The following is a 15,432-nucleotide window of genomic DNA, read 5'->3' on the forward strand; positions in this document are numbered from 1 at the left end:
AAGGGCGCTTATCCGGAGTTACTTAACCTTGGTGTCTTCAAGGAGGAGGGCAGGGCCATGGTAACCGAAATGCTTAACGGCATGATGTCGAGATTCCTCAAAGTCTGCGTCACCTTCGACGGTCACGAGGAGTACATAGAAGAGATTGTAAGTAGCGAGACATACACCATGGAAAAGGTAACACATCCATAACTGACTTCCTGCCTTGTCCATTCCAGAAAAAAATCATTCCTGTGGCCGTAGATGAGATGTTCAAAATGGCCAAGATCAATACGCAGGAGTTTAATGCTCTAAATCATGGAGACTTCTGGTCTAACAACGTAATGTTCCAATACGATGCCTTCGGCAAGGTTAAGGAAGTGTATCTTGTGGACTATCAGCTTCCCAAGTACGGTACAGTGGCGCAGGATCTGTTATACTTCCTGCTTTCGTCCACCAAGCTGGAGGATAAGATAAGCAAATTCGATTACTACATCAAGTTCTACCATGACAATCTGATCGAGCATCTGAAGGTCCTCAAGTACACAAGACCCTTGCCCACATTGCGCAGCATTCACTCGTCTCTGCTTAAACATGGAATCTTCGGTAAGTCGATCTATAAAAAATTCCATTCATGGATTCATAAAACCCTTCTCTATCACAGGTTTCTCTATTGTCACTGGAGTTATGAGTGCAGTTCTTTTGGATCCTTCGGAGAATGCCAGCTTTGAGAATTTCGTGGGCGACAGTGAAGCTGGAGAGGCCTTCCAGATGCAGCTCTATACAAATCCTCGCTACCGCAAACATATCCAGGTGATCATGCCCTGGCTCCTCAATCGCGGGGCCCTGGAGACAACAATTTTATGAAATTGTACAATTCATGCCTATTTTGCGATAGAATTTATCGCCAGCGCCGTGTGATAAAGATTTCTTTATCTGTTTTGTTTTTGATAATGTGGCACATACAAGAATTAATACAACAAAAAGAACTATAAATGTTCGCCAAACACCTAAATCGATAACGGTGCTCACAATCGATACAAAAGTCATTGTGGAACTTATATTTGGGATTGATGGGGGACTTGAGTGAGTTGTGATTCGCAGATAAAAAAGAAACCCTGCAGATAGCGTCACTACGTGACTAAAAAACGAATAATAAAAACAAAACACGTGCCAAAAAACTTGAATCTCTACGAGCTTTTCTAACATTGTACTAGCAAAGCTCACTCTCCAAATATGGTGTGATTGGTACGGATACTAGCAGATTTGTGTGAATAGTGAAATTACAATGTTCAAATAGAAATAAAGTTTAAGCTTAAGTTCCTTGTTGGTTGTATTCCACAGAAATTATACTCCAAAAGATGATATCTCTTTCATCGATTTGTTTTATAATAATTTGATTCGGTTTTTACTTATGATTACACGTAAAAATTGATGTCACAGCTTAGCTCATTTCTGGTATTTGGTTGGGTTGTTGGGGTGGACCCAACCAAATATGGGTGGATGGCTTCCCCTACCTCATACCTACCTACCTCCCCTACCTTATATGGCTATAACTCTTTTATAAATATACTACGATAGCAAAAAGCTTTGTGGAACTAGCGTAGCAAAACAAAACGTAAAGACCCAACGCCAATACTAAAAGCTCTCTATCTCTACCAGAAACGACACACAATTGTGATTAGGGTTTTTTTGTCTGGACGTTGATATGCAATGATTGCACCATCAAGTGGCCCATGCGACACCAAGTCAAAGCCTGTTACGCGCGGAACCCAGCAGAACGCAGCCCTCCTCCCGCCCAACCGATCGAGGGGCGCTGCCGCATGACGCGAGGCGCGATTAACCGAACCGGTCGCGAGCATGCAGGAAAGATAGATGTTAGGCTAATATTCGAGGAAAATTAGAGCTAATCATAACTAGACTAGCTCTAGCTCTCTAGCTATAGCTAAGCAAGCAAAAATTACCAAAATCAGAAACAAGACAAAACTAAAATGAAACTAACTACGGGAGAGGTAGGCTAGTATAAGAGATTATTCATTATTTAATTTAAGCCAATAAGCATATACTACACACAATAACACAATACACACTCCACACATAATAAAAGTAGTACAACAGGGGAACGAATTTAATGGTATTTGTATTAGAATTGAGATTATACATATGTATAATATTCACAATATTGGAGCGTCAAAAGACTGCCCTGCTCCATGCTTTAATTCGTTACGTCACTTACGTCACTTGAGAAAGTTGAGATAATATTTATCACTTATTACAAATAGGGCAAAAAAAAACCAAAATTATGGTGGGATGAGAGTCATGCTGAACTTTTTAGAGAATTCCGTGACGCACAAGTGCAAGAAAATGCAGAACCTTCTTTTCAAAAGTACTGCAGGGCGGTTGAGGCAAAGATAAAATGGAAAAAAGCAGTAAAAATTGCAAAAAAAAAAACCAGCTACGCCCGTTAAATAACAGAAATTAACATAAATTCAAACAGCAGAGAAGCGTGGAGGTTTTTAAATAATCTTAAAAACCATCAACTTTAGAACAATTTGATCAAGAAAAAGGGGGAGAGTTTTTGGTATTCCTAAAAGAACAAATACCTGTGGAAGCCAGAAATATTAAAGACTCAAAAATGTATGCAAAAAAACGAGAAGGGACGTGTGAGACGCTTTTTACGCGTGACAACTTTTATACCCGGCACTCAGTACTACTTCTGCACCTTAGCGGTGTTTTGTCAAATTTTAAATTTTTTTCTTTATCTGTCATCTACATCTACAACACTTCTCACACCAACACGCTCCGTTAGCTCGCCGCCCTTCCCTAGACCCACACACTGTAGACTCGAGGCAGAGGCAGAGGCACCGTCCATACAAAAAAAAAGAAAAAACAAATAAAAGCTGCGGGACGGGGTGGGTTAAAAGTCGGAAGAGGAATCGGCAGGGGGAGGGCAGAGGCAGGGGCCGAGTGAAGCAGAAGCAGAGTGTGAATGAGAGAATGTAAAAAGAACAAAAAAAGCTGCGGGACAGGGTGGGTTTAGCCACTGGAAATTCATTTCTCCATTGTGGCTATAATAATGATCCAATCGGATCCCAATTTGGTGATCTGATATAAATGGCCATTCCCTACGGAATGGCGTTTTTAGTTTTCTTTTATCTTCAAAATTGTAGATTTGGGAGGTTTTCGCCCTTTTGCGGGGGCGGAAGGGGCGTAGCTCATTTTTTAAATACACTGGTTTCAGTGTGAGCATACTCAACATACAACAATACAATACAATACATATGCATACAACCAAAATGCTCCCACATTGTCGCAGCTTCGAGCAAATCTGCGCAGGAACAGTCTCTGGGGTAAGGCCTCAATGGCGGAGAATGGTTCTTCATTGTCATGGTCTCTTTATTGCAGCGTTCATATGTGCCCAGCGGATGCTGCCCATAGTTCTGATGCCCCCTGACGAGGGTTCCAATATTGGCAATGTCATGGGCGACTCGGAGGAGGCATCCGCATTCAAGCGTAAGATGTTTCAGTCGCCAGCCTACTAAACTAAAATGATTTTGCCGTGGCTCATTGAACGGTCGTATATAAGATTGCAATGACAAACAGGTTCCAAAGCAGTCTCAAAGTATTCAAAGTTGTATAATAAATATTCACTTTATCAATATCGTTTTGGGTTCAATCAAATCTTCCCCACGAGGATCGCTTATAGATATGCTCCATTCATTATATGATGATGACATATCCCACCAGTAATTAAATTAAATATATGCATGATCATATATGGTTGAAGAAAGCTTTTATGATGGAGAGAAATGATTAAATTCAATTGCTGAAGCTTTTCGACCCCAAACGATAGAGAAGAGCAGATCGAGAGAAAGCTCGCTCTAGCTCTGGCTATTGGCGAAATTTTTTTTTTTTGGCGTCTATCTATAAGTAAGCTAGAAGCTTACCAAAGCTCTAGAGCTATATAAAGCTGAATATAAAACTATCAGCTCACTCCGACTAGCGCCAGTGCACAAAACCGTGTCCAACCAAGCGTATACCTTATTTGCGAGCGTAAATTACTGTAAGAATTTCAATTGTCAACAAAATGGCGGCGAACAATGTCCCCGAGTGGATCAATGCGGAACTATTTGAAGATGTTCTCAAGTCAACAGTGCCTGGCTACACCAAAGTGAAGACCTTTAAGGCTGACGCCGGCTCTGCAGCGGGAGAAAACTATGCAACGATTATGCTGCGTGTCAACATCGAAGTGGAGTTGGAAGGTAATAGCTGGAAGGGCAGCAGTAGTGAAGTAGATCTTGCATATAACGCTCCTCGTTTTCAGAGGGAAAGTCAAAGGATGTTTCCTACATGGTCAAGCTGCCCCATCAGCTGGAGCTTTACAAGGAAATGATGAAGCAGAATAACATCTTCGACGTTGAACGCTTGATGTACTGCGAAGTTGTGCCCGAGATGGAGGCTCTGTACAAGGATGTGGGCGTGGATGTGATTTTCGGCGCCAGAAGCTACGATTTTAAGGGAGCCAAGAGCGATTATGTTGTGCTGGAGGATCTCGGACAAAAGGGCTTTAAAAATGCCAACCGCATGGAGGGACTGGACCAGGCGCACGTCGAAAGAGTTCTAAAGAAGCTAGCCCAATGGCACGCGGCCTCGGCCGTGCGTGTGGCCACCAAGGGCGCTTATCCGGAGTTACTTAACCTTGGTGTCTTCAAGGAGGAGGGCAGGGCCATGGTAACCGAAATGCTTAACGGCATGATGTCGAGATTCCTCAAAGTCTGCGTCACCTTCGACGGTCACGAGGAGTACATAGAAGAGATTGTAAGTAGCGAGACATACACCATGGAAAAGGTAACACATCCATAACTGACTTCCTGCCTTGTCCATTCCANGGCTCTGCAGCGGGAGAAAACTATGCAACGATTATGCTGCGTGTCAACATCGAAGTGGAGTTGGAAGGTAATAGCTGGAAGGGCAGCAGTAGTGAAGTAGATCTTGCATATAACGCTCCTCGTTTTCAGAGGGAAAGTCAAAGGATGTTTCCTACATGGTCAAGCTGCCCCATCAGCTGGAGCTTTACAAGGAAATGATGAAGCAGAATAACATCTTCGACGTTGAACGCTTGATGTACTGCGAAGTTGTGCCCGAGATGGAGGCTCTGTACAAGGATGTGGGCGTGGATGTGATTTTCGGCGCCAGAAGCTACGATTTTAAGGGAGCCAAGAGCGATTATGTTGTGCTGGAGGATCTCGGACAAAAGGGCTTTAAAAATGCCAACCGCATGGAGGGACTGGACCAGGCGCACGTCGAAAGAGTTCTAAAGAAGCTAGCCCAATGGCACGCGGCCTCGGCCGTGCGTGTGGCCACCAAGGGCGCTTATCCGGAGTTACTTAACCTTGGTGTCTTCAAGGAGGAGGGCAGGGCCATGGTAACCGAAATGCTTAACGGCATGATGTCGAGATTCCTCAAAGTCTGCGTCACCTTCGACGGTCACGAGGAGTACATAGAAGAGATTGTAAGTAGCGAGACATACACCATGGAAAAGGTAACACATCCATAACTGACTTCCTGCCTTGTCCATTCCAGAAAAAAATCATTCCTGTGGCCGTAGATGAGATGTTCAAAATGGCCAAGATCAATACGCAGGAGTTTAATGCTCTAAATCATGGAGACTTCTGGTCTAACAACGTAATGTTCCAATACGATGCCTTCGGCAAGGTTAAGGAAGTGTATCTTGTGGACTATCAGCTTCCCAAGTACGGTACAGTGGCGCAGGATCTGTTATACTTCCTGCTTTCGTCCACCAAGCTGGAGGATAAGATAAGCAAATTCGATTACTACATCAAGTTCTACCATGACAATCTGATCGAGCACCTGAAGGTCCTCAAGTACACAAGACCCTTGCCCACATTGCGCAGCATTCACTCGTCTCTGCTTAAACATGGAATCTTCGGTAAGTCGATCTATAAAAAAATACATTCATGGATTCATAACACCCTCCTCTATCACAGGTTTCTCAATTGTTACTGGAGTTATGAGTGCAGTTCTTTTGGATCCTTCGGAGAATGCCAGCTTTGAGAATTTCGTGGGCGACAGTGAATCTGGAGAGGCCTTCCAGATGCAGCTCTATACAAATCCTCGCTACCGCAAACATATCCAGGTGATCATGCCCTGGCTCCTAAATCGCGGGGCCCTGGAGACTAGTGCGCCAACAAGTTCATGAAAATTTACACAATTCATGTTTTTATCTGTTTTGTTTTTGATAATGTGGCACACACAAGTATTAATAAAATCAATAACTTTAAATGTTCGCCAAAACCTATCTTTGGGATTGATAAGGGACTTGAGTGGGTTGTGACCAACGATTTCCACAGAAATAAAAGAAACTCTGAAGATAGCGTCACTACGTCACTTAAAACGAATAATAACAACAAAACACTTGCTAAAAAACTTGAATCTCTACGAGTTTTCTAGCATTGTACACTCTACAAATATGGCGTGATTTGTACGAATACTAGCAGGTTTGTGTGAATAGTGAAATTACAATGTTCATATAGAAATAAACTTTAAGCTGAAGGCCGTTGAAGCTCCCAGTTGGTTGTATTCCACAGAAATTCTACACCAAAAGATGATATCTCTTTAATCAATTTTTTTTTATAATAATTTCATTCTGTTTTTACTTATGATTACACGCAAAAATTGATGTCACAGCTTAGCTTATTTCTGGTATTTGGTTGGGTTGTTTGGGTGTTTAAGTCATTAACCTACATACCCAAATATGGGTGGATGGCTTCCCCTTCATACCTACCTACCTCCCCTACCTTATATGGCTATAACTCTTTTATAAATATACTACGATAGCAAAAAGCTTTGTGGAACTAGCGTAGCAAAACAAAACGCAAAGACCCAACGCCAATACTAAAAGCTCTCTCTCTCTCTCTCTGAAACGACACACACTTGCGATTAGATCTTTTATTTCATTTACTAAGCCAATAAGCAAACACTCCACTCACAATAAAAGTAGTACAGCAGGGAAACGAAATTTGTGATATTTGTATTTGTATTAGAATTGAGTTTATACATATATTTAATCGCAATATTGGAGTGTCGAAAGACTGCCCTGCTCCATGCTTTAAATCGTTACGCAGTACTGTCTAGTTAATAGATAGTCCTAGAATCTCTGGCTTGTATAAGGTATATACATATGTAGTATTATATACCTAATAAAACCTTATCACTTGAGAAAGTATGAGATTATATTTATCATTTAGAGAGTAAATATTTGATCAAGCGACTATTTAAAGGGCTACTTTCTCTAATAGAGCGACAAAAGTGATGTGGGTCTGAATGCAATCATGGACAAACAGAGATCTTTCAAGGTCTTTTAAAAAATAAGATAAAAGGATTACGGGGAAACAAAGTCCTTGAGGGCCAAGGGGTAGAACTATGCCACCAGAGTGCTAAGGGTTGAGTTGGATGTAGAAACTGAAAGTCGGTACTGCTCTAAACGAATCGATTTTAATCAGATTCTAAAAAAAAACTTTGTGTTACCATTTCAGACAAGAGCCTTTATGCTGAAGACACCCATGCCTGCCCATCGCCCACTACTAATACCAGGAAATAATATATTCGATACAGAGCTTGGAATGTACATGAAAGTAGTCCTCGAAATGGAGAAAATGTATAACGATGTTGGTGATCTGGACGTTGATATGCAATGACTGCACCATCAAGTGGCCCATGCGACACCAAGCCAAAGCCTGTTACACGCGGAACCCAGCAGAACGCAGCCCTCCTCCCGCCCAACCGACCGAGGGGCGCTGCCGCATGACGCGAGGCGCGATTAACCGAACCGGTCGCAAGCATGCAGGAAAGATAGAGTTTAGGCTAATATTCGAGGAAAATTAGAGCTAAACACAACTAGACTAGAGCTACTATAGCTAAGCAAGCAAAAATCAGAAACAAGACAAAACTAAAATGAAACTAACTACGGGAGAGGTAGGCTAGTATAAGCGATTTAAGAAGACTACCACATTATATCCTCAACTAACTCCCTTCAGTTGAGGATATAATGTGGTAGAGGGAATTATAATCCGAGCATAAAACCCGAAAGGGTTCGTGTGAGGCATAATTCGGTCTAGATAGTGGAAGGAACAAAGGAATAAAGTTTCTAGTGGGTCTAATGGGAATCGTACAGTTTATGCGGCTCAGCAAGTCAGGGCTGTCTACATCCCCCTTGATCAAGTTGTGCTTAAAAATTACAAAAAACATTTTTCTACGACTAACTAAGGATGGAAGATTTATTAAAAGACGTCTACTACGGTAGGATGGCAGTCTTACAGTTGCATCCCAGTTGAGGCCCCGTAGGGCAAATAATAAAAAGTTTTTCTGTACTGATTCAATACGGTCCTGATGTATGTTGTACTGAGGCACCATACACATGAGCCGTATTCTAAAATCGGACGAACAAGCGAGATATAGAGAGTCTTCGTTATATAGGGGTCATCAAATTCCTTTGACCACCTCTTTATAAACCCAAGCACACCCATGGCTTTATTTACCATGGTAGAAATGTGTTCAGAAAACTTTAACTTGGGGTCTTGTTTAACACCTAGATCATCAACCAATGTAATTCTCTCAAGAGAACTACCGCAGAGGGTGTAAGAAGCCAGGAAGGGGCTGGAGCGATAAAAAGTCATTACATGGCACTTCGAGGCATTAAGTTGTAACATATTTGCACAGCACCATGACTGAAAGCTATTGAGATCAGATTGCAAGCGACTGTTAAATGAAATGTCCTTATACTGGACACATAGTTTAACATCATCCGCATACATAAGTACTCGAGAATTTGTTAATACAGAAGGCAGGTCATTAATAAAGAGTGTGAAAAGTAAGGGGCCTAAATGGCTACCCTGTGGTACTCCAGAAGTAACCACCCACACCGAGAGCACTCTGCGGAAATTCTCCCAGTGGCATGCAATGGCAGCATGAAGTCAAGTCATGGCTGAAGTACATAGAACTCTACAAAGGACACGAGACGTACAAAAAAGACTTGGTAAGAAAAATATTGGGAAAAATGGTCGATCATCTGAATGCCTCTTCTAAATTGTATTTGCAGCATAATATATGCACAAAGTTAATAGATGTTGTGATTGATATATGTAGGCCAGTCAAAGCCTGAGGAATTCAATGTTCTCAACATTGAAGATGCTTGGAGCAATAACATTATGTTTCAGTACAATGAGATAATATCTCATTTATCAAACAAATATTTCGTTGATCTTCAACTACCAAAGTGGGGAACAATAGCACAGGTATCGATTCCTGGCTGATATTCGCTATCTTTCTTAGGATTTATATTACCTCCTACTTTCATCCCCCAGTTTGGATATTAAAACAACGAAATTCGACTATTTCGTTTGGTTTTATCACTCGGAGCTCGTGAAGCATATACAATTGCTGAAATATGCGAAACCTCCACCCACGCTGAAAAGTATCCTCCACGATCTGTACAGGTACAGGGGCTGGGGTAAGTAATGCTCATTAAAATCGTTTTAAAATACATTTCAAATATGACTCGAATCTATACCTCAGGTTTCGCTTGCACCTTATGGATAATGGGTTTTAATGGATCCTAAGGAGGCTAATGGTTTCGAAGCACTCTTCAGTAATGAAGAAAGTAGTTTTAAGAAATAAATGTACACCAATCCCAGATACCGTAAGCATGTGGAAGTTATTATGCCATGGCTGAAACATCGTGGGTCTCTGGAATAGACAAAATATTGTAAATATATGTAAATAGAAACTGGTAGAAGTTCTTTTATACAATGCACACCATTTTAGATAAGAGGAACACGATGTTTTGTCAATAGAAATGCCATAGAAGAGATAAAAAATTACCTGAACGGAAAAGATCATATTATCAACAAGACATCTATAGCCATTTATATTTTATACATACATTAAAATTCAGAGCTATATTAATCAAGTTTTGCGTTCAATTTTCATTTTGTCCTGGCCAGTTACGTATGTATAAAACGTAACAAATTGTAAAATGCTTATCTTTTGGATGATGACTTTAACAAATCTAAGCTCTAGCCACTAATTAAAGTTTTTTTTGTGCCTAGTCACAATGAGAATATAAAGCTTTCAGACAATCTTGTCGTCTGTCTTGTTTGATAATGTTTATCGCTAATAGCAGAAATAATTTCTCAAGACCATTTAAATGGTTGCGCTAGAGTGCAGCCCACATCACTAAGAGTGTATCTCTCAAAGCGAAATAAACAGCACAGTGAACAGTTCTGACAAAATATGCCGCCACAGACCAAGGATGAAGACCCGTGCACGGAATCCATTTTATTTCCGGAATGGGTGAAGCCAGAAATCTTTCAGGATATTTTAAAACTGCAGGTTAAGAATTACAAGGAAACAAAGTCCTTGAGAGCCAGCGCAGGTGTTGCCAAGGGGGAGAACTATGCCACAATAATGTTGAGGGTTGAGTTGGATGTAGAAACAGAAGGTACTCTTTAGATTTAATCTGCTTAGATTGATTAAATAACATATCTTTGTGTAAATTCTAGATAAATCACAGGTAACAAAGGCCTATATGCTGAAGATAGCCCACGATTCAGACGCTTATCGAAAGATCTTAGAAAAATCGAACATATTCGATACAGAGCGGGGAATGTACTTGAAAATAGTGCCCGAAATGGAGAAAATGTATCGCGATGTTGGTCTCGAGGTGAAGTTCGGGGCACAGTCTTACGAGATCCCTACCAACGAAAACTATGTCCTGCTGGAAGACCTGAAGCCCCAAGGGTTCAAGAATGTCGATCGTCTACAGGGGTTGGATCAAGTCCACACCGAAAGCGCTCTGCGCAAATTCGCTCAGTGGCATGCCGCATCGGCAGTCCGTGTGGATACCAAGGGGCCCTACGAGGAGAGGTACACAAAATGATTCTTCCAGTGCCCAGAAATCGCTGATNATTTCTCAAGACCATTTAAATGGTTGCGCTAGAGTGCAGCCCACATCACTAAGAGTGTATCTCTCAAAGCGAAATAAACAGCACAGTGAACAGTTCTGACAAAATATGCCGCCACAGACCAAGGATGAAGACCCGTGCACGGAATCCATTTTATTTCCGGAATGGGTGAAGCCAGAAATCTTTCAGGATATTTTAAAACTGCAGGTTAAGAATTACAAGGAAACAAAGTCCTTGAGAGCCAGCGCAGGTGTTGCCAAGGGGGAGAACTATGCCACAATAATGTTGAGGGTTGAGTTGGATGTAGAAACAGAAGGTACTCTTTAGATTTAATCTGCTTAGATTGATTAAATAACATATCTTTGTGTAAATTCTAGATAAATCACAGGTAACAAAGGCCTATATGCTGAAGATAGCCCACGATTCAGACGCTTATCGAAAGATCTTAGAAAAATCGAACATATTCGATACAGAGCGGGGAATGTACTTGAAAATAGTGCCCGAAATGGAGAAAATGTATCGCGATGTTGGTCTCGAGGTGAAGTTCGGGGCACAGTCTTACGAGATCCCTACCAACGAAAACTATGTCCTGCTGGAAGACCTGAAGCCCCAAGGGTTCAAGAATGTCGATCGTCTACAGGGGTTGGATCAAGTCCACACCGAAAGCGCTCTGCGCAAATTCGCTCAGTGGCATGCCGCATCGGCAGTCCGTGTGGATACAAAGGGGCCCTACGAGGAGAGGTACACAAAAGGATTCTTCCAGAGCCCAGAAATCGTTGATGCCTTGTTTAAAGGCAGCATGAAGTCGCTGCTGAAGTACATAGAGCACTATGAGGGACGCGAAACATACTTAAAAGATTTGGTAGGCCGAATATCAAAGTAAATTTCAATGAATATCTTATTAACTTATCCAAAAATGTCTCTACAGCTCAGTATCTCGGAAAAGCTGGATGATATAGCGACTAAAATAATCGAATCGAATCCTGATGAGTTCAATGCCCTGAACCATGGCGATGGTTGGTGCAATAACATCATGTATCAGTACAACGAGAAAAATGAGATATCGAACACATATTTCGTGGATCTTCAACTACCGAAGTGGGGATCAGTGGCACAGGTAAATATTCGACTCTTATTCCATCGCAATTGCCAGCTAATCATCTTATTTATCTCAGGATTTGTACTACTTTCTCATATCGTCAACAAGTTTGGACATAAAAACATCAAAATTTGATTACTTCATTTGGTTCTATCATTCGGAACTCGTTAAGCATCTCCAATTGCTGAAATATTCGAAGCCTCTGCCCACGCTGAGAGGCATCCGTAATGATCTGTCCAATCACAGTGGTTGGGGTGAGTAATTCTATCCTAATATCCCATTAGCAATCTTAATTATAATCATAAATCTATTAGGTTTAGTGTGCTGCACATCTGTAATGGGAGTTGTTTTACTGGATCCAATAGAGGATGATGATGGTGATTTCGATCAAATCCTTAGCAGTGAAGACAGTAGCTTCAAGAAATCCATTTTCACCAATCCCAGATACCGAAAGCATGCAAAGGTCCTTTTGCCTTGGCTGCAGCATCGTGGCGCCATGGAATAGTATTAATCAGAGTTATGCATAGGCTCTCAGTAAACGACAAAGCTCAAGTTTCTATGAGGTTCGAAAGATTACAATAAGTGACATCCTTGTACCTATATTTTATGATATGATAGTAATTAAATACACTTCTGCTAATCGAAAGCCCAAACATGTCATCCAATTTTTTGGGAGAGGAATAAAAACGAGGAGGAACGTGAGACGCTTCGTACGCATCAGAACTTTTATACTCGGTCTCTATACTCAGTGAGTGTATGTGTATGTGTCCATACATATGTATGTACATACATAAATATGTGTGTACATAACCTTATATTTTCAAATTTCACATTTTACATTTTACAGCTTTTTTACATCTGTCAGCTACAGCTACATAAGTTTTCACACCAACATGCCCTTTTAGTTAACAGATATATTATATAATAATTATACCAGGCACCCGACGAGTAAATACAGTATATTGTATTGGTGGGCGAAAAATGTCACAAACAGAAGCAAGCGTTTCAGTATCAATAGCCGAGTCGATAGCCATATCTATCAGATCACCGAATAAGGATCAGATTTTATCATTTTTATTACCAGAATGAGAAAATTCATTTGCAGTGGCTAGGTCCCACCCCTTCTGGCAGCTTTGTTTATTTTTTTCTCATTCTCTCATTCCACACTCTGCCTCATGCAGTGCACTGCAGTATGCGGCTCTGGGAGAAGTGGCGTGCTGAAAGGGCGTGTTGGTGTGAGAAGTGTTGTAAGTGTAGATGTAGGTGTAGATAACAGATGTAGATTAAATTTATAATTCGAAAAAATCATGAGATAAAATACATAGGAATGTACATATGTATGTATATAAAGACTGAGGACCCGATATAAAAGTTGTGACGCTCACGAAGCGTCTCACAAACGTCCCTACTCGTTTTATTGTGTTATTGCTCACATACGCACAAATTGCTGTCAGAGCTAAGCTCGTTTATTGTAATTTGTCGTAATTTGTTAACCAAATATGGGTGGATGGCCTTCAACTCCTTACCTTATACACTTATGTTGCTACACTACAACAGCAGAGAGCTTTGTGGAACTAAAGTAGCAAAACAAAACGCGAAAAACCAATGGCAATACTTAAAGCTCTCTCTCTCTCCCAGAAACGACACACACTTTTGATTATATCTTTTATTTTATTAACTAAGCCAATAAGCAAACATTCTACACATAATAAAAGTAGAACAACATGGGAATGCATTTGGTGGTATCATCATAATAATATAGCGACAAAAGGAGACCTACCCTATGCCTTAATTCGTGACGCGGTCGAGAGTACTGTCTAGTTAATAGATCTGTGGCGTGGTTAAACACAAGGTATATAATATTATGTAACTGAGAACCCTTTATCACTTGAGAAAGTATGAGATTATATTCGAGTTCAATAAATTGCTCAAGAGACTATTTAAAGGGCTACTCTCTCAAACAGAAATGCAGTTGGTCGGCACTCTTCAGTAATGATAAAGAAAGATTTGGAAAATCAATGTACACCAATCCCAGAACCGTAAGCACGAGGAAGTCCTTTTGTCATGGCTAAAATATCGTGGAGCTCTGGAATAAAAAATCTAAACACATGTACATATGTATGTAATTCTTTATTACCATTTTAGATAACAGGAACACTACACGAATTGACCTGAACGGATATGAATCATATTATATTAATGAAAGCTATAGCCCTTTGTATTTTATACATTTAAGAGGGAGTGGGAAAGCCAGCCCACTGACGCCATTGGTTGGCGACGGCGAACAGCAGTAGCAGCAGGACAACAGCAGAACGAGATCAACAGCAGTTAAACAGCAAATAAGAAGCAACGGCAGAGTGAGAGGACACAGCAGAGAAGCAGAGCAGGAGAAGCAGAGTGGCAAGAAGATATTCGCAGCAGTAGCAACAGAAGAAACCAAGTCGGGACTTAAAACGCCAATTTTCTTACAATTCTAAATCTAAATACATTTACACTGTCTTGCGATTGGAATGATTCTGAACTTGAATGAAGTTGCAAGTCCTGGCCAGTTGGGTATATAAAGTAAACAATTTTAAAACGCTTATCTTTTCGAAGATGACTTGAGCAAACCCCAAGCCCCTTTTCTGCCTAGTCACAATGAGAATATAAAGATTTAGTACTTATATGACTTGTCGTCTGTCCTATATGATAATGTTTATCGTTTATAACAGAAATATTTTTTTGCGAAACTATTTAAATGGTTGCTGTAAAAGGCAGCCCCCAGCACTACGAGTATAACTCTCAAAGCGAAATAATCAGAACAGTGAAAATAATCTGACAATATGCCGCCACAGACCAAGGATGAACACCCGTGTACAGAAGCCATTCTAATTCCGGAATGGGTGAAGCCAGTGATCTTCCAGGATCTTTTAAAACAGCAGGTTAAGGATTACAAGGAAACAAACTCATTGAGAGCCAGCGCAGGTGTAGCCAAGGGTGAAAACTATGCCACAATAATGCTGAGGGTCGAGTTGGATGTAGAAATTGAAGGTGGGTACTCCTCGGATATAATCTGCTTAGATTAATTAAATAACATATCTTTTGTGTAAATTCTAGATAAATCACAGGTAACAAAGGCCTATATGCTGAAGATAGCCCACGATTCAGACGCTTATCGAAAGATCTTAGAAAAATCGAACATATTCGATACAGAGCGGGGAATGTACTTGAAAATAGTGCCCGAAATGGAGAAAATGTATCGCGATGTTGGTCTCGAGGTGAAGTTCGGGGCACAGTCTTACGAGATCCCTACCAACGAAAACTATGTCCTGCTGGAAGACCTGAAGCCCCAAGGGTTCAAGAATGTCGATCGTCTACAGGGGGTGGATCAAG

The 15,432-nt window shown here is 40.9% G+C and overlaps 4 protein-coding genes and 1 pseudogene across 5 annotated transcripts in view; all 5 read left to right on the top strand.

Moving 5' to 3' along the window:
* LOC117586413 overlaps positions 1-994 on the top strand; it is a 2,310-nt gene extending 1,316 nt beyond the window's left edge. The window contains exons 3-5 of the mRNA XM_034276449.1: positions 4-147; positions 219-585; positions 644-994. Of these exons, the coding sequence (XP_034132340.1) occupies positions 4-147; positions 219-585; positions 644-846 (714 nt within the window). The 3' untranslated portion in view covers positions 847-994. The remainder of the gene's footprint in view (positions 1-3; positions 148-218; positions 586-643) is intronic.
* A 2,970-nt stretch (positions 995-3,964) lies between these two features.
* LOC117586479 lies at positions 3,965-6,253 on the top strand. The gene is made up of 4 exons (XM_034276574.1): positions 3,965-4,241; positions 4,304-4,797; positions 5,563-5,929; positions 5,988-6,253. The coding sequence occupies exons 1-4, from the start codon at positions 4,067-4,069 to the stop codon at positions 6,197-6,199; spliced, it is 1,248 nt and encodes a 415-aa protein (XP_034132465.1). The 5' UTR covers positions 3,965-4,066; the 3' UTR covers positions 6,200-6,253.
* A 2,884-nt stretch (positions 6,254-9,137) lies between these two features.
* On the top strand, positions 9,138-9,889 carry LOC117586326 (annotated as a pseudogene).
* Positions 9,890-10,240: 351 nt separating this feature from the next.
* Positions 10,241-12,713, top strand: LOC117586325. 2 transcript variants are annotated; one of them, XM_034276316.1, is made up of 6 exons: positions 10,241-10,498; positions 10,560-10,923; positions 11,703-11,823; positions 11,890-12,078; positions 12,137-12,314; positions 12,375-12,713. In XM_034276316.1, exons 1-6 carry the CDS (start codon positions 10,291-10,293, stop codon positions 12,563-12,565), a joined length of 1,251 nt encoding a protein of 416 aa, XP_034132207.1. In that variant the 5' UTR covers positions 10,241-10,290; the 3' UTR covers positions 12,566-12,713. The 2 variants fall into 2 exon arrangements, with proteins under 2 accessions (XP_034132207.1, XP_034132208.1); XM_034276317.1 differs by lacking the exons at positions 10,241-10,498; positions 10,560-10,923 and adding an exon at positions 11,017-11,277 and having other exon boundaries at positions 11,339-11,823.
* Positions 12,714-14,840: 2,127 nt separating this feature from the next.
* LOC117586414 overlaps positions 14,841-15,432 on the top strand; it is a 2,404-nt gene continuing 1,812 nt past the window's right edge. The window contains exons 1-2 of the mRNA XM_034276450.1: positions 14,841-15,090; positions 15,157-15,422. Of these exons, the coding sequence (XP_034132341.1) occupies positions 14,883-15,090; positions 15,157-15,422 (474 nt within the window). The 5' untranslated portion in view covers positions 14,841-14,882. The remainder of the gene's footprint in view (positions 15,091-15,156; positions 15,423-15,432) is intronic.

This window comes from Drosophila guanche, unplaced genomic scaffold (assembly GCF_900245975.1).
Source record: "Drosophila guanche unplaced genomic scaffold, DGUA_6, whole genome shotgun sequence".
NCBI lineage: Eukaryota > Metazoa > Arthropoda > Insecta > Diptera > Drosophilidae > Drosophila > Drosophila guanche.

What these genes read in the sequence shown, in the direction of transcription:
- LOC117586479 (XM_034276574.1), top strand. Translation starts at nt 4,067, where the DNA reads ATGGCGGCGAACAATGTCCCCGAGTGGATCAATGCGGAACTATTTGAA. An exon ending in CATCGAAGTGGAGTTGGAAG is followed by an intron (nt 4,242 to 4,303) that starts GTAATAGCTGGA and finishes CCTCGTTTTCAG; the next exon opens with AGGGAAAGTCAAAGGATGTT. An exon ending in GCTTAAACATGGAATCTTCG is followed by an intron (nt 5,930 to 5,987) that starts GTAAGTCGATCT and finishes CCTCTATCACAG; the next exon opens with GTTTCTCAATTGTTACTGGA.
- LOC117586325 (XM_034276316.1), top strand. Translation starts at nt 10,291, where the DNA reads ATGCCGCCACAGACCAAGGATGAAGACCCGTGCACGGAATCCATTTTA. An exon ending in GTTGGATGTAGAAACAGAAG is followed by an intron (nt 10,499 to 10,559) that starts GTACTCTTTAGA and finishes TGTAAATTCTAG; the next exon opens with ATAAATCACAGGTAACAAAG. An exon ending in AAACATACTTAAAAGATTTG is followed by an intron (nt 11,824 to 11,889) that starts GTAGGCCGAATA and finishes ATGTCTCTACAG; the next exon opens with CTCAGTATCTCGGAAAAGCT.